Source organism: Electrophorus electricus, chromosome 8 (assembly GCF_013358815.1).
Source record: "Electrophorus electricus isolate fEleEle1 chromosome 8, fEleEle1.pri, whole genome shotgun sequence".
Classification (NCBI taxonomy): domain Eukaryota; kingdom Metazoa; phylum Chordata; class Actinopteri; order Gymnotiformes; family Gymnotidae; genus Electrophorus; species Electrophorus electricus.
Window position 1 is genome coordinate 21,171,291 of NC_049542.1, and position 22,758 is coordinate 21,194,048.

At 44.0% G+C, this 22,758-nt stretch overlaps 2 protein-coding genes across 2 annotated transcripts; one reads left to right on the plus strand and one right to left on the minus strand.

Annotated features, from left to right (window-relative positions):
• The first annotated feature begins 865 nt into the window (after nucleotides 1–865).
• On the plus strand, nucleotides 866–8,041 carry stmn2b (stathmin 2b). The gene is made up of 5 exons (XM_027006313.2): nucleotides 866–1,088; nucleotides 5,041–5,136; nucleotides 5,503–5,678; nucleotides 6,111–6,302; nucleotides 6,598–8,041. Exons 1-5 carry the CDS (start codon nucleotides 1,070–1,072, stop codon nucleotides 6,655–6,657), a joined length of 543 nt encoding a protein of 180 aa, XP_026862114.1. The 5' UTR covers nucleotides 866–1,069; the 3' UTR covers nucleotides 6,658–8,041.
• Nucleotides 8,042–9,413: 1,372 nt separating this feature from the next.
• hey1 (hes-related family bHLH transcription factor with YRPW motif 1) lies at nucleotides 9,414–12,343 on the minus strand. Its single transcript, XM_027006305.2, has 5 exons — nucleotides 12,041–12,343; nucleotides 11,734–11,809; nucleotides 11,537–11,620; nucleotides 11,289–11,370; nucleotides 9,414–11,070 (listed from the first exon to the last, which is right to left on the minus strand). Exons 1-5 carry the CDS (start codon nucleotides 12,124–12,126, stop codon nucleotides 10,439–10,441), a joined length of 960 nt encoding a protein of 319 aa, XP_026862106.1. The 5' UTR covers nucleotides 12,127–12,343; the 3' UTR covers nucleotides 9,414–10,438.
• Nucleotides 12,344–22,758: the final 10,415 nt, after the last annotated feature.

Sequence of the window (22,758 nt, forward strand, 5' to 3'; positions counted from 1 at the left end):
TAGATTCAATCAGATTCATCTATCCATGCAGTACTTCTGAAGTTGCCAGTCTCCATCTTTTTCCGTCTACTCCAGCCCCTCGTCCAAAGTTTTCAGTTAATGTTTAATTCTACTGGAATAAATAAACTCAGCATGATCAAATCATTTTTCTTCTGTTATACTTAACATTCACTCAAATAAATATAATCATGTTCTAGGATGCAACATAATTTTATTACATTAAATGCATATTAACTGATAAAAAATCAGAGCAGAGTTTAGTTTAAGGTGAATGGATCATGGGAAATCAGAATGAATATCAACAGCACTAAACGAATCAGAGAGCATTTGGTTACTTTATGAATAGTTACTTTCTGACCACAGTTTGCTTTATGCACATGTGAAAACTACAGCAACACAATTGACACACTCATGCCACAGTACCCACTCCGATTATGAAAATGCCCCTGCCATCTTGAGGATGGTTACCGAAATAATACTGGCTCAGTCATGGTCAGTGTTGTGGTCAGAAACTCCAGTGTCCTGTGATGAATAGAGGATGGACTATAGTCTGAAACCTATAAGAGCCACACTTTTATATGCCTAAAAGATTGGCCAATTTCTAATGAGGTGTTTCTAATATAATGAGTGCAGAGTGAATCAACACAGTGAAGAATACACTGTCTGTCATCTGTGATAACACTGTAAAATTATTGCCTAATCTATAGCGTTTCCAGAACTCTAGTTTTTTTGTACCGGTTAACTGTAAAAACCATCCGAACACGGGCTGCACCATTTGTGAGACACGGGAAGAGTGTTTTTTAAGCACCCTATGCAGACCTTGACATGAATTCTTCCGTATGCTATAATACCGGCTGAGTGCGACAGCCTTGGTGATGCGCGTCAGGGGACCACCGTAGCCAATCTGCTTGAGCGCGCAGACGCTGGTAATTCACTAGCCCTGTCTCCTGCTCTCTTCTCACATCGAGCGTCCTTCTGCTGACTCAGTGCCTTAGAAAGGTCCTGTTTCTCGACACCGCTCAGAACTACGACACGCTTCGCTACAGCACCGGTCACTGCAACGACAGCCATGGCTAAAACCGCAATCGGTAAGACTACGCAATGCTGTTGTCTAGATGGTTTTGAAACGAATGAACCATTGCTCTTTGCTACTTGATGTTAGATGGTTTTATGAGATACTTCACTGGGGAGACGACACCCTTATTACACAAAAGACTGCCTGTACACAGGGTGAATGTGAGGACCGGGCGAAGTCTACCGCGTGTGTGATAAAATAAATAAATAAATAAAACTCTTCGAGCCTTAGGCTCTATTTGAGCAATCCATAGTCTGTTTATTTACCACCTTGACAGGTGGTGTATGTATTTTTTGCCAGGTGCTGTATATTTGACGGTCTTTTCCCTTTTCTATACGCCTATATATCAGCAGCCAAGACATCTTTGACTTCGAAGAGGTGCTAAGTATGCAATATTTTTTGTATAGACCATATGGAAATAAAATTATATAAGCCCTCTTAAACGTTTTACGTTGCGATGCTTGCGCAGATGATACCGCACCTGCTGCCAGAGACCGATGCATGCTTCTACAGCATAATGCAGAAGGACCCCACCCAAGATCTCGCTCTGTCTGTTTCAGTACACTATTGACTTAAGATGATCAACGAGGTCCACGGGATCGTCAGAAACACACACAGGCCATTCGTCTTACGTTATTTTCAACCACATATAGGCTATTACAATCCCTTGATGGAGCGATTAAATTAGATGTCATCTAGACGCAGATGACGGGACAAGTAGGCTTCGACACGATATCTGTGAATGACGATTATTCGTTCGTTCGAAACGGTTGAACTGTCTGCTTTCGGATAATATATTAACATTTGTCACTGACTGAGTTACCTATATTTAATTACTTGCCGTCGTATCTGCGCTGATTTTCATGCAGAGTTGCACCAATTTTAGGCAGGACTCATTACCTGGTTTATTATCAAAGATTCGTGCATCCGAAAGCTATAACTGGACTATTATGGACAGGCCTAACGCCTATCTACATTCTGGCATCTTAGAACAGACCTAATAGTGCTCAGATGTGGCGATGTGGTTTATTTACAGATTAAACTATAGGCCTTCCACGGTACCGTCTTATTTACAAACTGCTTAATAAGATCGCACGATGAAATGGATTAATTATTAAATAACAGTTCTGTTCGTAGGCTATGTGTATCTGACAGAAACTGCTGTTTGTAGCAGTGAATGATGGGTGGATTGGTGGATAGATGCACTCAGAGACCCCTGTAATGGAAACTTGTATGCGTATGTCCTGAAGTCGTCTCGCCGTAAACATGGTTTTTCGCCTTTGGAGATTTGAACGAGCGGTGAGCCGGTCAAGGCTGTAGACGCACACTGGCGTCATTGAATTATGGTGAGGACGCTGTGGAGCACAGTGGAGCTCTCCCGTTGGGTCTGTGGGTGAGGCTGACTGTTCTAGTTGCCATCTCATGTCTTCTAAAACACTATGATGACCGGGATCTAATGATAAAGGTCTACTACATTTTAAAATAAAAAGATGAATTGAACATGCCTTTTAGACTTGCGTAGTAAAATAAGTAATTGTGTATATTTACGTCATGTTTAGACAATACATGACAATGTAAAGACATAACAGACTAATGAGAAAGAACATGTCAGTCAATACATGTTCCAAAAGTGTAATATTTTTAAGGCATACAATAGATATGGAATGGACACTATGCTGCCTCAAAGTTGGAGTATACTGGAAAACCTAATAGCCTGTTTATCTAATTGATTATTTCTACTTTCTACCCTGATTTGATAAAGGTCCATATATTTTGGTGATTAGATTCACTGAATAGCATTATCCAAAAGGTAAGGGCAAATTATCACCTCAGGTTTCCTTATTCTTTTGGTGGGTCCAATGTATTTTATTATTTCTTTTGAAATTTGAGCTACTTGTTTGGTTAGGCGTAAATAATCCAATGCAATCCACAAATTCAATCATGGAGGATCATTGCTTTCAGTTCAACCTTTCAGGGTTGAAGTGAGGGCGAGGCACAGATGCTCAAAAGCCCCGCATCACGTGCTAGTTTTAAAAGTATAGACACAAAGCAACTTGCAGACCACAGGGGTGTGGCCAGACGTTATATTGTATCGCTGAGACATGACTTATTGGTGACTTGTGCCTAGCTAACTCTACTATGCCTTGCAAGCTTTTTGACAAGTGCAATTAAATAAACGAGTTTGGTCATGTCAGCCTTTGGTAATGGTTTTCATGGGAGTCATAAGTCTGGGGGGGGGGGGGTCTGCAGCAGCTACAGGGCAGGACCTAGGGTTTGTGGTTTTGTGTGTGTGTGTGTGTGGGGGTGGAGATGATTATTGATTTCCAGGGTGGGCATGCTGATGCATTATCAAAGAAGCCACACAAAAGGCATCCAAGGCAGCCTTTCCATTATTGATGCGCCTTTTGTAGCAAGCTTGTTTCCTCCTTTATGTCACTTTGGATTTAAAGTAAAATATGTTGCTGCTTTTAAACATTGCGTTGCAGAACAGCATCCTTCATTGATGTTTCATATCAACAACACCACCACAGCCAAACTGGTTTGATCAAGGAAGCAGGCGTAATGTATAATTTAGCATTTTTAACAAATACAGATCAAAGTCTTTTTAACTATTTCTTGTCCTGTCAAACCAATATCAGTCTTTTTTATTCATCAGTGTATATGTTGCAGTACTATTGGGTGTGCTCTTTGAAGTTTACACATCTGAGCCCCAAGATTTATCTCAGTAATGCTCTCTAATTACAGCAGATTATACAGAGCATAGAGAGACAACAAGCCCTGTCTGAGGTTCCCTTTTGACCTGCTTAGCAGCCAGTGAACCTTAATTACCTGTTCTACCAAACTGCCAATCTGCCTCCTCTCTTCCTGACTGCAGAACTAAAGGGGGCAAAGGCTTCCCACATGTGTGAATATTCACTGTGAGCACTCGATAGTTCACCCCATACAACACACTGGCAGATATGTGGCAGATATACCAGTGATTACATCTTAGCATTCCCTTCCGCCAAAAGCAGAAATCCCCCCTTCACCTGTCTGTGAGCTCTTAAGCCCAGCAGGAGCACCCCCTCTGCTTGTACTTTCCTCCGGTCATGGGGAAGGGTTATTGAGTTCACCAGCCTGTGAGGAAGAGCTGCTTTCCTCAGAGGGAAGCCATAGCAGAAGTGGGAGGGAGTGACAGGGTGCCAGTGTGGCAGTGCAGCAGACTGCTGCCTGCTAGGAGACGGGTCTGTGAAATGTGTTCAGTTTGATAAGAACATAAATGAGCACCTGTCAAAGGGCAGACTTCCTTTCTGACAATCATCCAGTTAATACAAAAATCAACCCACTGTATTTCAGTTTAGCATGTTTTGCTGGTCAATATAGTTAAAACTGAAACAGTCACAAAGTACCGTTTATAGTCTTTAAGCTCGACATGTAATTGTATATCATCAGGTGTGTGAGTGTGTGGAAAAAAAAAGCGATATTTGTAAAGTGACCTTGAGTTTGAGAAAGGCTATATTAATGCAACTAATAATAATAATAATAATATGATTTGTCATATGCTATCATCCTACACCTTTAACTTCCCAATCAAGTCCATACAAGAACAAAATGGGATCTTAGAACGTCATGCAAGTCAATCTTGGGCTTCGTGCATAAATAATGACACTCATTTCTGATGAAGCAGGAGGAATCCTCTAGGGAATATGGGTGTTTGATCACCAGGAGCATTTGAGGACACAGCTGCCTCGTTCCCTCCTGTGAGGCTACAAAACCACCCAGAAAAATGGGGACAATGTCCCTGCTAATTCAGTCCTCCGAGAACCTGCTTTGATGCTGCTTTTCATGTCTATTGTTGAATATTTATTTTCCACAACATGCAGATTGCACGGGATGCAATCCTAACATGACATAAACACTTAGAGATGTAGAGAGAGTAATTCAGGGCAAAGGAGCTTTGTTTGATGTGGCATGTTTCCCTCCAGCTTACAAAGAGAAGATGAAGGAGCTGTCTCTCGTCTCCCTCATCTGCTCCTGCTTTTACCCAGATGCCCACAATAAGATAATGGCTGAGTTTGAAGGTAGGAAATGACCATGAGTCACATTTATATGTAACTGGATGTAAAAGCTGTGTGCTTTAATTGGAAAGTACTTGGGTTACTTGAAAGGCGCTATATAAAGATAATACATTTTATATATATATGATAATGAATTTATATATATATATATATATATATATATATATATATATATATGTCTGTTTTTATTGAGGTCAAGAAATGCGTGATAGAAACTTACCTTGCTTCTTGTAATGAAATTTCCATGCATTCATATGATGAATACCTCCATAAGCCCTCAACATTCTTATAATGATTGCTTATTGCCTCGTGCAGTATATTTTCTAAAAACATAGCCATATGTCTCACCTTGCCTTCTTGTGTGCTCAGACATGAAGGTCAAGCCCATTAACAAGCGTGCTTCTGGCCAAGCATTCGAAGTGATCCTGAAACCACCTTCCCCCATTTCTGATGGGATGTACAGCATTGCATCACCCCCCAAGAGGAGGGATGTTTCTCTGGAGGATATTCAGAAGAAACTTGAGGCAGCTGAGGAACGGAGGAAAGTGAGTGATTCATCAGCTTGTTGCCATGTTCAAATAATGAAACATCCTACTTTTTAAGGAAATGGCTTAGTATGAAGCTGTATGTTGATGGGAAGTAGTGCAGCACAGGTATCTGCAAGCCTAATATATAGTTACAAACAGAAAACATCTGCAACCTCAGAGTTACAGCTAAAAAATATTGATGAGATTTTCACCTGTCATGTGCAGACCAGCGTGGCTGATTTCATTTGTTTGAGCAGTTTCTGCTTCCTCTGCAGGCTCTCAGTTATTGATCAGGAATGTTTGCGTGGAAGTGAATAGCCAGATGTCCTTCACCTCTCCTTACAGTGGCACACTCTTCTGTCTCTCCTGTCTCTTCTTCTATTTCTCTCGTTATCTCTGGCTCTCTGTCCTTCCCTCCATTCTGCCTCCATCTCTTTCTGGCTGCTGCAGTCTCAGGAAGCTCAGGTGTTAAAGGCTCTGGCTGAGAAGCGCGATCATGAGCGAGATGTACTGCTCAAAGCCATGGAGGAGAACAGCCATTTCAGCAAAATGGCTGAGGAGAAGCTCATCATGAAGATGGAACACAACCAGAAGAAGCGCAAGGCTCTCCTCACAGCCATGCTGGAGCGGCTGCAGGAAAGGGTGAGGGTTCTCAAGAGTGAGGCAAAGAGCAGGGCTGCTTTCCCGGGAGGGTGAGGCTGTGATTGTTCAGTGGAATGTAAACTGAATGAAACTGAATTTTATTGAACTGAACTGATAATTGAAATAACGAATAGTTATTTTAACTGCAATGTGCTCTCACATGAGTAAGAGTACAGGGTAGGGCTGTGTGTGCCATGAATTAATTGTGTGTGTGTGTGTGTGTGTGTGTGTGTGTGTGTGTGTGTGTGTGTGTGTGTGTGTGTGTGTGTGTGTGTGTGTGTGTGTGTGTGTGCAGGAGAGGCATGCCCAAATGGTACGCAGAAATAAAGAGATGCGAGAAGAGCTGACAGCATGAATACCTATCCACTTCCACCATGCTCCCGTCCCCACCCATCTGACTACCAGAGAGACCCTTTCTCCCTAACGCCTATTTCCACACAGAGAAAGAGCCTCGGGCACCTCCCTCCCCCCACCCTGACCTGAGGGAGAAGGACCAGCCTCACCCCTCAGCGACTGCACACCCTTCCCCCCTTTTCCAACACCCCCAGAACAAAGAGAAAAAAATAAAAGCATCATGCATCCCACTGCTCCCTGAAGAACCCTAAAGAATGTTCTTGTTTGATTTGAAACAAATTAAAGTGGGTATTGTTTTTTGTAAATACTTCCTTTTTTGTTATATATGAGACAACAAAAGTATTGCAGTGTGCCATTTTATAATTTTCTCTCTCTGTGTATTAATGGATGTATTCATTTGATCTCTTTCTATCTCTCAAATCTGCTGCAGTTTCTCATGTCCCAGGCTTTGGTGTTTGTGAGTTTTGCTGGTTAGCTGACTTTTGCAGTTTCATATCTTCTGCCCCAATGGCCATATTTGGATCTGTCTGTGTGGAGCACATAACCAGTCATGTCACATACTTCTGACTCTTCTGACAGGTAGATTACACAAGATTCATTTATGAGCCAACTCTTCCTGTCTGTCTCTTTGTCCGGTCTTAATGTATTTTCTCTCTCTCTCTGACACACACACACACACACACACACACACACAATTTAGTTATGACACACACAGCCCCCATACACACTATAAATGAATGCATGGGTTAGCAGAGATAATATAGCTCAGGAGGGGCTTGCAAAGTCTTTACTTACAGCATTGTCTCTGTCACAGGACACCTGTGCCTCATGGTCATTTTGTAGCCACTAATACTCTGAAGACTTCCCTCTTTTCCATTTCAGAGGATGGTAGTTTACGCTCACGTATGGATCTCAAAACCCAAACCAATGAGCCCTATTCGTACCCAGAGATCCACAGGGGCCACTATGAAAATAAGTGGCAAAATATACAGAGAGCTTAGTGAATGGACAATGTAGGGACACAATGGAGAACAAACAACAACAAAATACCAACCTGGACTCACATTCCCTCCATGCATAGGTGTGTGTGGCTGTGTATAGTGTGTATAAAGCTGATGTGCGTGGACCATGTGGATGTATGTCTTTGCTCTTATGTGACCAGGTGGAGAGGGTTACATCATTCTGCTCCCTAGGTTGGAGGCAGATCCTTGCTGAGCCTCTTTCTGCTGCCTCCTCCTCTTCACGTGCTTTCCTCCCCTAACACATATATCTTTGTGAGCAAGCCCCAAATAAAGGTTTGGGGTTCTGTGAATGAGAGTGAATGTCTATGGCTTTTCACTTTTCTCTAAATTCAAATAAAAGAAGTGATGTCAGTGTAAATTAAATTTTTTGTCTTCCTTAAAATTACCAAGTGACTATTTTAAACGAATTTATTCGAAGGTAAGTGGGTGACTGGGTGTTCTGCAAAAGTTGCCTCACTGCAAGTGCCTCACAATTGTAGTACTATATATCACCTGCAGGTGGCAACAAATGACTACCTAACAAATGGCGGTGGCAGTCAAAACAACTAAATACTATTAATATGCCTTTTTATTTTAATATTTTATATATATACAGGATGGCAGAAGAGATAGTGTAAAGCAGGCAGACAAGACAGAAAGAAAGGTGCACAGAGAGAGATGGAAAGAATAGAGAGAGAGAGAGAGAGAGAGAAGAGTGTATCTTGGCATCAGGGTGTGTGTAGGAGGAAGATCTGTTTTACGGATTTGGCTGGCAGGCCCTTAGAGTGTGCAGTAGCGTGGGAGTCCAACAGACCCGGAGTTGTGTGTGCTGCGATTGCTACAGGACAAAGCTGCACTGTGCTGCTACTTCCTCTCCTCCTGCTCAGTCTATTCCTCTCTCCTCTACATCCCTCTTTCCTCTGCATCCCTCACTCTCTCCTTTCCACACAGCCTGAGCCAGTGCAGGCTGCCATTGTACAGGATATCCCCTGGCTGTTCATGGCTTCCTAAACACATAGAGAAGTCACAGAGGCCGAGTGGAATCACACACTTGTTCTCTCTTTCCTATACAAATTCTCTCACCTATAGGTGTTTTTGCCACCCACTCTTCCTCTCTGTATGGTTTATATTCACATGATTCTTTAAATGAAAAAAAAAAAAAAGCATACCATGAGTTTCAGTATTTAAATATTAACTTCATGAGTTCAGTCACATATCTTGTCTCAAAATGTCTATACATGTAGTAAAAAAAATAAAATAAAAATTATATATATATATATATATATATATATATATATATATATATATATATATATATATATAAATGGAAATGGGCACATTGCCGTTGTCCTAACTAAAACGATTTGATATTTCCTGTGATCTGGATTTTAAAACCCATTTAAAGTAGTATTTAAAATCACAGTTAAGCAGGACAGCACAACAGCACATGCCCACAGGAACCAACTGCATGCATTTGCTTTATTGCAAAGTAAAGTGGGCGACAAGTCCTGCAGCCGAACTTACGCGCATCCGTCAGCACCATAGCCTTGTCTATGATGGAAGGAATGCTCATAAAGATCTCTAAAAAGTCCACTACACTGCTTCTGACATTTGAAGTATATGTACTTCCACCACTGCGAGAGACAATTGGGTTTGGGTATGACTGTACGCATTTGTGTGTCAGTACTTCATGTATCTGTCAATCTGTATGTCTCCAAAAAAAAATTTACATTCAAGCATGACTGAAACAAACAAGTGCTATTTTATGTTATTTATTTAGTGACATTTTAATAGATTGTCCTGTGAGAAAAAGTGTTAACGGCTGTCACAATTTAAAATGGGGTTTACAGTGATTTGAGTCCAATGACTGGCTACTACAGTTCATGATGTTTCATATAAATAGATGCAATGGAAAAATGCTGCAGGTCACAGAAAAAAAATCTAATTTAGTTGAGAAAGAGGTTCTGTTGCATAGGTTTTACATAAGAAAAGCTCCAACTCATGCAGTCAAACTCATACACCCTTTGAGCCATAGACTGCCAGATTGCATAGCTTCATGGAGTCAGCAAATACAAATGAAATACAATATAATATCTTGCCAAGATGTGAGAAGGAGTACAATAATTGCTTTATATTTCACCCTTGAGCCATGAGATTTCTAAACACCTTTAAAGAAATTAATTTTAAGGATGTAAATTAAAATACTGTGACAAAGGGTGGAAAACATTCTGCTTTTCACTTTAAACTACACTTCAAAATGATTTATTTTCATTCTGATAAACAACTGGTTCTAATTATTACACCCACTGACTGCCATTTAGATGTATCAGTACCATAGCCCCAAAACACGCATCTCTCTCTCTCTCTCTCTCTCTCTCTCTCTCTCTCTCTCTCTCTCTCTCTCTCTCTGTCTCTCTCTCTCTCTCACTCTGACCTAACAGTAAGGCAGGACCTTGTACCAGCATAGCACCCTGTTCTACTCAAAGACTAAAAAAACAGTTTTGCTATGTAGTTAATGGACACAAGACTGGCCATCAGTAGAACCTATCCCTGATTAGCCAGAAAGAAAAGTGTCTCTCAGAGGAGGGGAAAATAGAATGTTTTCAAAAATCAACACAGCTAATTCTCTTGCGCATTAGTTCTCTGGTGTTTCTTTCCACTTTGTCAAATCCACACTAATAAGGTCCATCTTCTTTCAATACTTCAGAAAGCAAGTGATTTCTGGTCTGACACTCTGTCCGTGGAAATCCGGCTCAGCTCCACGAGTGCTAGAATCAGAGTTCAAAAGGCCCCTATCTCCATGCTCCAGGGTCGGTAGGGCTTCCCCAGGCTGGAAGAAGGAGTGGCGGGCCCCAGCGAGCCTGGTGAGAGCAGCGGAAAGGCACCCAGAGGGAAAGGAAAAGCGGCGAGGCCAGACAGCGATGTGAGGAGGGGTGGGGAGAGCTTGGATGCGGATGGCGCCGTGAGCCCTGGGGGCAAGGCTGTGCCAGGGGGCATCCTCAGTGGTCCGCTGTGCCCAGCCTCGTTGATCCCTGTGCCAGTCAGCCGGCTGGAGGCATGGGTCTCTGAGGACGGTGCAGGCGGAGAGGACGAGGAAGAGGACGAGGATGAGGACGGGGGACTGCTGGCGCTGCGCGTGAGCGGTGCCCCCTGCTGTTGTGGCGGTAGGAGCAGGTGGTGGGCCAGGTGACCCGGCGGGGTCCCAAACGCGGAGCCCCAGGCCAGGTGACCTAGACCAGAGTGAGCCTCTCTCTGGGTGGCATAGTTGTTCAGGTGGGACACCAACCGAATGCGGAGTGGATCCGTGTTGTCCAGGCCCTCGATGATGCTGAGGTACCGGGCTGTCTCAGCAAGGCACTCTCTGAAGCCCAGGCCACGGTAGTCCATGGCCAAAGCGTGGGCATCAAAGTAACCTGGAAGGTAGGACAGATGCTCAGCGGTTTTGCTCTAATGCAAAATGTTGTGTGGCCAATGCAAGGATATAATTAATTTTGAAGCTTATAGTATATTCGCTTTGTTCAGAATTACTCTACTTGAAGTCAGGTGACTTTAAAATAGACTGTGACACTCAAGGACTTGGGTTTGTATGTTGCTTGTAATTTCGTTAATAAAAAATTAAGCTATACGCTACCTTTGCCACCGGCCGCATGAAGCATCTTCAAATGATCCACCGTCATCTGCAAAATTTCCGCTTTTTCCAGTTTGGCCGAACCCTGGACGGTGGATGAAGCGATAACATTTTTATTTGACTGCACACTAAGTGTAAGGATAAAGTGTAGCTATGTAACGGATGTTGCATGCGTTAAAGATGAGGACACTGAGTGAACAATGATTACAGGAATTTAGAAGTTGTGATCGGTGATCAAGCGCAAAGCTCACCTGTTTCTCAAAGGCGCTAGGAACCAGTCTTCGCAGTTCAGACAAGCTGTTGTTGATGCGGTCTCTGCGCCGTTTTTCAATTATCTACGAAAACGGATTGTTATACTGCTGTTAGCAAATGTAAAATTAATTTTAAATTATATTTTAGATTGATTCACTTTCTTTTACGCGTAATATGTAACTAGTACACTACTTACTCCTCGGCGTCGTTTCCTCGCTTGTACTTGAGATGTTGTAGAAGGAGACATTGATCCAAGCGGAGAGTTCATACCACTGAAATAAATTTTTAAAATAAATCGTAAATCCTTACGTTTTGTATTATCAGATTTTACCATCAAAAGACAATTCGCATCTCCGTTTTTCACATTTGAGGCAACCATTTAAGACAGGTAATTTATTTACGTTCGACGTTTTTTCGAGCTATTACTTGGTTTTGTCTTGTGCAGAGCCCCATGTAGTATCTTGCCTAACAATTTCGGAGACAGCACTGAACATATGACTTACACATTCTCATCGGCACTTTCCTTCTCCACTTCTATATTCTCATCAAGCTCGCTGTCCGAAGAACTGAAATCGTGATTTCTCTTCATTCTGAACAAATCTGGGAAATCAGAAGAGTCTTGAGCGTCTTTCACTGAGCGCTGACTGTCAGGTGAGCCTGTGGTTCATCCGTTTGAAGCGTCAAGCTTTCCCACGGTATCATTTCAACGCTGCAACAAGCCAAGAAGGGCGGGGCAAGGCAGGCAGGTAGCCAATTAATGAACAGATTCGTGTTTGAGCGACAGGTCAGTTGCCCGGGCTCCACTTTAAACACGCCCTACTTCTTTGAATAATTTTGTCAAAGAGCCAATAGACTGTCTGTCCGTAAGTGTCGCGCTCCGCCCCCGTGTTCCGCCGGCACTAGTGCTGTCTGGCCCGGCTGCGAGGAGTGGCTGGCCGGCTGTCAGCACGCGCGAGCCGTGGGAAAGTTTCTTAGCCCGGTGCAGATAACCAATCAGGGGCGACGGCCGTCTCCGGCGTTGGAATGAATGGGGCAATTGGTCGGGGCGACGGGCGGTCTGCGAATGAGCGTGTGAACCTGTAATCTAATACTAACTCATCCCAAGGAGTGCGGCGTGCAGGAGGAAGCCACCAAGTCTAATCTTACCCCAGGAGATTCAGCATGCGCCCACTGCGTGCACAGCGAGCCCTGCCTATAACAAAAGATATTAAAACAATTAAAACGGATTCAAGTCCTGACGCGCGTCTTCCACGACGCACACGCACAGGGCTTGGGAAGCTTTAAGACAGTTTAGCTCGATAGTTATTGAGCAAATACAACAGTGCTCAGGAGTTCTAACCGGCAGCAGGGCTGTGGTAGTTGTCAAATGCACATATATCCTATGCCTTATTCCTTTCAACAAACGAGTATGCCATATTCCTTACTGACAATGACTGAACAATTTGACACTTCCTGCTAAATAGATTAACAACAATAACTGTAGTTAGAAAAAAAGGAGGGGGAACAGAACAATATATGAGAACAATGCCACACACATAATAACACAATGAGTAAACAGTAAGTCATTTTTAACAGTCAAATGTCTCCCACTGCTGACACTCTCACTAGCCCAATAGGAAATGGATTTATTTATTTATTTATTTATTTATTTTGCTATTAAGGTTTGGCATCTCACCTTAGTGGTACTGTCTTTAATCTTTAAAGAGTTATCCTTTCCGCCGCTAAATGTGTCATGCTGAAATAATACAGTCTGAACTTAGTGACTTCTCCTGCCGCATCCAGGCTCCAGGAATAGCTGTGAGGCCAAAGAATAGAGCCTGTACCCATTGATATAGAGCAGGCTGAAAGGCAGGGTGCCAGATCCTTATCAGCCTCAGCCCAGTGTGCTTAATTGTCATCAGTGCAGAGGAGAAGCCCCCTTGCTCTGCATGCATGAATGAGAGGAAGCACTTTGGGCATGTTTTCATGTTGCTGTTCCTGCTACCAGCCTGGGGTTAGCCGTAAAGATAAACCCCCCCATGCTAGCCACTGATTGTTGGGGTAGGGGCGTCAGAGGGGGTCAGACTGGGTGGAGGGGAGGTTGGGGGCTGGGGTGTAAAAGAACTGTTGTGTATTTGTGGAGTGTATGTGTGTGTGGGTCTGTGGTGGGGAGGCTTCACTTGTAACTCAAGTTCACAAAGGTTTCCCACGCTGTTGTTTTCTGCCGCCGTTCGCCTTTGTTCCTGTGTCTCATCGCACGCTGTGATTAGTGGCGCTCTCGCTGGCGCTCTTTTGAAGGTGAAGACCCACGACACAACATCATTTCCCTCCAGCGAAGCATGCCCAGGGCCCCTCTTTCATTCCAAGCCGGAGCTTTTTGCTTCTCTCAGTGGGTCTCAAGTGCCGCTGCGCTTTCATTCTGGCCTCTTTAAATCCACGCCAAGATCTGGAGCCGACTCAGCATACTGGCACAAGCGGTGCTGGGCAAAACTAAAGGAAATGCAACCTTTTTCAGACCCCATCTCGGGGCAGCATGACATGAATCATTAAATGCTAATTTCTTTACCTCATTTTTGCACAGAAAATGTGGAAAAGCACATTTCCACAGAGGTATAGTCTCTGGCAGCTGCCCATGATCAGTGTGGTGGGTGCAGGTTGCAGGTTGTAAACTATAATCTGCACATGCGGCTGCAGTGTGGCAGCAGAGGAGGGGACCGGGTGGAGCTCTGCTCCATGCTGTGCTGGGGCGCCTGCATCCAGCACAGACAGATGTTCCGTTCTCCAAAACAATGTGTTAAACAAGGCTGCGTTTCTGGAGGAGAGGCAAGGGGAGATGTGATTGTTTATAAATAGCAGTGCATTGAGTGCAGCCACAGAGGAAGAGTGGCTTTGTTTTGTTCACTGGGAGAGGAAGCAGTGCCTAATTCTCTCTGAGATGCGTGTGACACCTTGCATTGTCCTGTTTGCGTGAACGTGTGCGTGCATGTGTGTGTACGTGCATACGCGCGTGCGCATGTGGCTTTGCTTGTTGGTTGTGTTTTGGAGAGTTGCCCTCTGATCCTTTGGCATCACAAGTCTTTTTTTTTTCTTTTTGATCCAAGAGGGTGTGAAATTCACCATTACCTCCTACAGGCCTTTTGTGTGTGTGTGTGTGTGTGTGTGTGTGTGTGTGAGAGAGAGAGAGAGAGAGAGAGAGAGAGAGAGAGAGAGAGAGAGAGAGAGAGAGAGTTATTTTAATGACCTGCAGGATTCCTCCTCCCATATTTGTGTACTCTTCCATCTCATGGCATTGTGAATACTAAAAAGACTATTATTCTCTCTCATGGAGCTACACCCATTGCCTGTGAGAGCCTCACTGTGTGTATTCCATGAAAGGCTGAGTGGTTTCACCCTTATTACACTCTCAAAAGAACTGGCTTGTCTTCATGGCTATTGTAAATACTTGACTACTTAGGTAATAGTTGTTGACTAGGTAATAGTTATAGACATGGTAATTATTATATTACTGAGTGAATATTAGAATCATTTGAGCATAAATTTCTAGATGATAGCTTTAGAATAATCTACATCAACTACACTACTGAAATGGGAGCAGTTAAAATTGGATTAATAGGAGTCAGACCTCTCTCCAATAGCCTTTCTACCATAGGAAGACACTTTGCCCAACAAAACCAAATGTTTTTGCTAATCTGCCCATAATGTTGAAGGATAAATTTGGATGTTGACCACAAAGCATGATTTTTACACTGATGGTCAGACACTCATGTGGTTTGGGCTTACGTAACTGCAGTGGTCAAAACTAATCATCAGGGCCAGAATCAATTTACTTCCACTCAGACAGACTCAGACAGCTTTGGTGAAGTCAAACTGACTGTCATTTTTGGAAATAAGATGACAGGAACATTTATTGTTTCATTGTTGATATGAGGCTGATATTGGTGTTAAATAGAATAGTTCACAGGGAATTTTCTTAGTTGTAATGGGGTGAGTGAAGCTATGAGGTGACTCAAAGTGGGTGGTCATCCACATGTAAATGTTAGCTATAGGACTGTGGTTAGGAAAGGAGTGAGGTCTGCAGACTTTCATACTTTCATTTTGTATAGTTTAGTAGGATGTGTGTGTGTGTGTGTGTGTGTGTGTGTGTGTGTGTGTGTGTGTGTGTGTCCAAAAGAAAACTTTACCAGACCACAATATATCAGAGAATTTAAAATGGATGCAATTATTCAGAACATGATAAATATTTGAATCTGTTTTCTATTACTCATGCACTGAAAGAATTTAGACCTTATTCTGTCTGGCTAGGGGCAATCTTGTGTCTGTGCGCTTTTTATGACAGCCACAAGTGTGGCTACATAGAGACAAACACACACAGCCATCCCCACCCCACCCATCCACACACACACACACACACACACACACACACACACACACACACACACACACACACACACACACACACACACACACAATCCTTGTCACACTCACACAATCCTTGTCACACTCACATATTTTCTAATTTGATAACGACCCATGATCAAAACATGCTTGTAATTGACTTTTGCCCTGGCAAAATGGCAGTGGTTTGCCCTTTATGCAGGCGCCCTGGGACAGCGCCACCCTGTGACCTGTGTAATGGGAGGGGTCAGGAGGGAGGCTGTGTGAAAGCCCTCCATGTCTGCTGCATGACTGGGAACCCCCCACTGCCCGCGTGAGCCCATGAAATCGAGCCCTCCGGGCATAGACGGGGCAGCAGACGCTCCCGGAAACTGCCCCCATGCAGAAGAGCGGCCCACCACCAAGGCCTAGCTGTCTGGAACCATGATGAGAGCTGACAAAGCCTGGAATTGGGGGGCTGAAAACTGAACCAAGAGAAGAGTAATGAAGGAGGAAAAGTGGAGGAAGAGATGAGGAAGGAAAAGAGGAGAGGCAATGAAGTGATGAAGGGCTCACTAGAATGTGGGTGAGAAAAAAAGTGAGGAAGTGTGTGGAAGGAATATCCCCTTATGGAATAATGTTGTGTTCCTGTTTTCTCACTGTCAGTCTCCTCTTTATTCCTGTCTGTCTACTGTGTGCATGGGTTTATTTATAGTAAACCGACAAGCCTGAGACCTTTGATAGTCCTAACATTACTGGAACTGTTTATATGAATTGCTGGTGGATTTTCTCTATTAATGTGCTTGACTGTAACTGTCTCTTACTACCTGTCAATACAGTTGGTGTCTGCTCCAAACATAGCCAACCCAGCTGCATGAGTACAAGTGCATACACACACACACGCACATGTCCACACACACTTACTTAATGGCATAAGTGTTTAAGTTGGAGGTCTTCTGCTTAGCCATGTGGTGCTGTAGGCTGGTGCGTGGCTGCCAACTGCACAGATCCACTTGGCTTGTGAATAACACTCGGCTGTCAGTACTCAGAGAAGCGCCAAAGCCCTTGAAGCTTGCTGCACAAGTTCTGTTTCCAACCAGATTAGCACAGCATCAGAGAGAAAGTTTTAGTAGACTATCATGTGTGTGTGATTAAAGTAGAGTTAATATCTCCAGTGACAAAAGTTTAGGTACACATCCAGGACAGTTTTATGTTGAACGACATTGAAAACTATAAACACACTTATGATCACCTAATATTTCATTTTACATGGTCTATATAAGATGATAATCATAAATAAATTATGATCATATGGTGAATTTTATGTCAAAATTGTTGTAAGCAATTACTAATGAAAAGGGGATTTCAGTTGCAAAGAGTTAGAGGCTTTTAATTTTTCTGTATTTGGTTTGAATACTCTTACATATTGTCTTAATACTCATCTTTTGTTTTTGTATATTGCATCATGTCTTTATGTAAATACTTAAATGTGATTTTCTACAATGTAATATATATATATATATATATATATATATATATATATATATATATATATATATATCTCCAGGAAGAATACTTTAGATTGGTGAGTAGTGGTGTAGAGTCTCTAACCCTAACTGTAACCCTCACCAAAAGCTTCCGCGACTGTAGGCCACTAATGCTACAGGCAGATGAGCCACCAGAGAGGTATTGTTTTTTTGCTCCCATTCATAGGCCTGTGAAATGAAGCCTGGGCACTTCTGGATCTCTGCACTGTGCAACTGTAGCTTACTGAGAAACTGTGGCTTATCTTACACTTATACAAACACCCTACTGAGTCTCTAGCTGATATCACACTCATTTAACAGTGGCTCTTGTGTTATTTCAGCTTTCGAGTCCATTTGAGAAAATAAGTAGGTGCACTTGTCAGCACATATAATGTCCTAATTCCATGATTTTCTAAATCTACATACCTACATTTTGAGCCTCGCCACATTGCTGCTGATGGTGTGGACGGCAGGGAGTGATGCGTGAACACATGGAGAGTGTCACTGTGAGCTTTGCCTGGCCTGCTGAGTGTTTATTCAGTCATTACACTGACAGCCTGAGCTCTGGCCACTGCCCAGCACTGACAGGCTGTTTTCAGAACGTCCCACAGCTTCACTTACACAAATACCGGCGTCTCACTCTTACTGTTCCCACTGGGCTGAGAGACGTCCGTTCAAAGGTTCCCTTGCATATGTGAAATGAAACACTGCCTACTGACCCTGTTATGACTGAAACTTAAGTTAAAAATTCTATTTTTGTATAATGTGTGGAGATTTTTATGTAGTTCCTCATGCAGTCGTATGACAGTGAAATGCTTGCAATGCAGACATATAGAGGAAAGACTTGGTTAGAATTCACATACAGTTAGACAGACGTAGGCAGATATACTGACAGTTTTAGGTGGATGCATGCAGACAGCTATACATCAAGTCTGTAGTGTACTTGTCCATTATTATTTTATTTGACAGAGGCAACTGATTGTGGACATGTGCTGTTTTTACACACAAACACACACACACACTTACACACACACACACACACATACACACACTCCTCACTCACACACACACACACACACACACACACACACACACACACACACACACACACACACACACACACACAACGTGTCATCTGGCCCTTGTGGCCCTGTGTGTGTGGGACAGCCTGTGAGAGTGGTGTGGAGTGCAGAAATGGCCCGGGCTGCAGTACCGGCTGCTCCCTGCCGGCCTTGCAGCTGTCTGCCCACGCTGGCCCTCTGTGAGACCCTCCTGCTGTGGCTTCCCAGGCTCAGGGAGGGGCAGGAGGTGGGGGTCAGGGATTACGACCGAGGACATGTAGCCACCACACTCCCAGCCTGTACTTACAACACACACACACACACACACACACACACACACACACACACACACACACACACACACACACACACACACACATATACCTCCCTCCCTCGCTGCCTGCCCTGAGGCTGTTCTGGTCTGAGCACATTGTGATTATTCTGTCTGTCATCTGTAGATCTGTGTGTGTATGTGTGTGTGTGTGTGTGTGTGTGTGTGTGTGTGTGTGTGTGTGTGTGTGTGTGTGTGTGTGTGTGTGTTTTAGTGTGAATGTACGTATATGTAGAACAGTGTTTGCACAGAAATGTGCATGTCTGTAAGCATATGTCTTCTCCCCCAAATCTAATCCAGCAATGTGTTTTTAATGTAAACAAAAAAGTTTAATAAACATCAGCACACAGTGAGCAACTCTCATATGTCTGTCACTAGCAGTGGTTGGCAGCTCTAAGCAAAAAATGGGTTGCAGCTCCTTCAGGAAGTGGGCAGATGTCAGCATGGTATCCCCTCTACATCATTGACAAACAGCACAGAATGGGATTTTACTTTTCTTCCACAGTGCACATGAGCTTGTGGTGGTGGTGGTGGGGGGGCACTGGTTCAGAATGTTTTTCTTCAGAAAAGGCTCTGTTTTCACTGTTGGGTCTCACATTTTATGGGAGCTGAGTGTATTCAATGCCATGTGAAAAGAGCAGAGATATAGCTCTGGAACATTCCCAAGCTTTGTTTAACCTGTGCTAGGGATGTTGTTTATTTTTGCTGTGCTGGATACGCAGTTTCCTTGGAAGCACTACTGAACTCTATCGTTTATAGATCTTCCCAAATAAACTGATATCAGAGACTGGTAGTTGTCTGGTTGCAAACTAGTGAACCTCAGATTCTGAAACTGCAGCAAACTTTGACCGGGGCCTGAGGAGCCACAAAAGAGCATCACATAACCGAATCTATCTACCATCTATCTGCTGTCATAGCAAATCACACACACACACACACACACACACACACACACACACACACACACACACACACACACACACACACACACATACACACACACACACACACACACACACACACACACACGCGTGCGCTTCCTTTATCTCCAAAGGAATCCATTCCCAGGCAACTTTGGGGCGGGTTGGTTTCTGTCTCACCCAGCCGCACTGCAACCATAGGTAACGATGCATTGTTTTGAAGCAGGCTCCAGTGGGGAAGGGTTACAGGAAAGAGGGTGGTGAGAGAGCAAGAGGCTGGCCTGGCTACGGCCCTCAATGGAGTTTTGTCTAGGCAGTGTGCTGCGGCAATCTGATCCGGTGGGAAACCTTTGAGACAACCACGGAGCCGCAAATAGAACAACAGGAACTGGGGACAATCAGGGACTGCCCAATAAAGGAGGCACTATCCTCTAGTGAGACAGCCAGCCGTCCCACACCACTGCAAACATGTCTACTGTCTCACTACACTCAGTGTGAACACCGAATGTATGAACTTGGCTATATCATACTGGAAATGATGCCAAGGTTTTCTAAAGATCTGCTTTCATTAGTTGACTTTGACACTGACACACTGGGGTTGCCTGTTGCCATCTCCCTATCACCTCATTGCAGGATGATGCAGGCATTATCCAAAAAGCATTACATTTGGCAGAAAATATTCTTTGAAGGCCTATAATGTTATCTTTATTACCAAATGTGTAAGTTGTGGATTAAGTACATACTCTGACATTATGAGCAAAGGATACCTCTGCAGTTGTGTCCATATATCGCTGAATTGATGTGTCCCCTGTTATAACAGTTAGGGTTCTGTTTCCTTTATTGATGTGGTGAACACCTTATGTCACTTCCTGTTCTGTATGAAGGGACAGCAGGTGTTGGCTGCAGGAGGGTCCAGCTGTGCTGGCAGGCCTTTTTAAATAAGGTTAAACACTGAACTGTGTGACAACACTATGAGGACCAGCTGAGTACGACGCCAGGGGGGTGGGGGGGTGGGGGGTGGCTGGGTTATTCAACAATCAGCACTACATTATGCTGACACTGGAGGAGAGACACATGTAGTATCATGATACAAATACGTACATTGGATATGGACGTATTGCCAACTAGTATTTTGATGAAATAATAAACATCTGATAAATTCATCCTTGTTCTCTGGGTGGAGTTGTGCAATTCCAGTCCCTGGATTTCACTGGAAGTTACTCATCTTCATGAGTTAGTCCAAGAAACATCTCATCATTCATATGGCTCATAAATAAATATCTTTTCTTGAGCTGTCATCTTCACAACACATTAACTGGCTTGCAGATAATGAGTTGTAGTAATGAAGGGTCATTTCATTGGGCTGCAGGGGAGTGATAGGGCATGAGGAAAAAGCAATAAGAAATGTGTCTTAGCCTCTCTCACACAGCCATCCTCCAAAGGGAGAGCTCCCTGCATTGGATGGGCGTGAGATCCAGCAGCCTTCTACAGATGTTCTTCTTGGCACCTGAGCAAAGCCACTGGGACTGGGAACAGAGGAGATGGGACTGTATTCTGTGTCTGAGCACTCAGGGGCCCCAGATGTGGTTGTGTGGGCGTCCGCAAAGGAAATATGAAGCTAAACATAAAAGAGTGAGAAGTAAAAGAGTGGGAGCGAAGGGTATTGTGAGTGTGGGAGATCATGGAGAACCAGCAGTGGAGGGGTTAAGAGCAATGTTCCGAGAGGGAATGGATGAATGAGGGTCGAAGAGGGAGTAAAGGAGTAAGGAAGTAATCGAAGCTGCTCAGCTGGAGAGCACCCGCCACTCTGCTGTCTGTTCCCTCCAAGCTTACTGTGGCGTCCTGGGCCAAACTCTACCTCCTGCCTTGGGCCATGTGACAGAGCAGGCGCCGGGAGCCCCAGACCTACACTTACACTACCTGGCCTAGCCTTGGTGCCACTGTCTCTGAGTCTGCCTCAGCCTGCCTGGCTGCCTGGCTCGGAACACACATTCACACCATACAATGGCCCACAGTGCCTGACACATAAACCTTTGGCTCATTGTAAGCAGTAAAGCTGCCCTGAATGAGAAGAACACATCGCCCTTAACTCCTTCTGGAGAGAGGGGGCATTTGTATCATGGCTACCAATGTTTACCATGGAGTTGCCAGTCACCGTGGCAACTGATGTCCCCTTGATGCCCCTCAGTTTCTGTCAGTCGATGTCTGAAATGGAGCAACATCACTCATCACAGGGTCAGGAAAAGGAAAGCTCTATTTTCGGATGCAGACATTTTGCTTTGAGGGCTACAATAACGCAAGGAGAAAGTGGGAGTTCGAGGCAGTTGCGTTTGATGTGGGGGAGCTTTGCAAAATACCCTCTGTGAAAAGAGGAATGAAAACAAGAAAGCAAAGCAGAGGAAAAAAGCATGGTTCTTCAATTGTGCCCCAACAACAAAGAGGCAAAAACCAAAAATAATTGGCCTTTCCCTCACTGGTCCAGACTTTCCGGCTCAGGGCAGGAGACAGAGCAGAGGGGCTCAGAGAATCCTCCTGACCACACCCCAACCACCAGAGAGAAACAGAGAGAGGGAGAGAGAGAGAGACAGAGTATGGAATGTGCAGAGCGTGGAGGGTCCTGCTGTCTATGAGCTCTTTGCCCTGAGTCCTCTAGGGCCTCATCACACATACTGCAGTGCCACAACAAAGCACAGGGCCTCGGCACAAAGCACACACTCTCATGACAGGACTCTGGTGCTGCCATTGATTACATTTTCCTTAAGCAGAATGGTTCGCTTAACTGCTGAAAGCTGGAACTGGAAAGCTCTCCCCTCTGATCTGTGTGCTGTCTATTAATGAGTAGTGGTTTATGGGAAATGTACCAGAGTGTTTCTATTCTAGAGTTTGAATTTCCTGGATTAAAATGGAGGTGGTAATGCATTATGTAGCCACGGAGTGAAACATTCCCACTGCTTCAGGGTTGACTGTCAATGTGGCATTTCTCATCATTCTGCACAGAGTTCTAAAGACGTGCCTCTTTTCACCAGCGGA

Excerpts from the sequence above, each read along its gene's own strand:
- stmn2b (XM_027006313.2), top strand. Across the intron at positions 5,137-5,502 it reads GATAATGGCTGAGTTTGAAG|ACATGAAGGTCAAGCCCATT; the intron begins GTAGGAAATGAC and ends TTGTGTGCTCAG. Across the intron at positions 5,679-6,110 it reads CAGCTGAGGAACGGAGGAAA|TCTCAGGAAGCTCAGGTGTT; the intron begins GTGAGTGATTCA and ends TGGCTGCTGCAG.
- hey1 (XM_027006305.2), bottom strand. The coding sequence starts at position 12,126 with ATGAAGAGAAATCACGATTTCAGTTCTTCGGACAGCGAGCTTGATGAG. Across the intron at positions 11,810-12,040 it reads GAAAGTGCCGATGAGAATGT|TGGTATGAACTCTCCGCTTG; the intron begins GTAAGTCATATG and ends AATTTATTTCAG. Across the intron at positions 11,371-11,536 it reads CTAGCGCCTTTGAGAAACAG|GGTTCGGCCAAACTGGAAAA; the intron begins GTGAGCTTTGCG and ends TCCACCGTCCAG.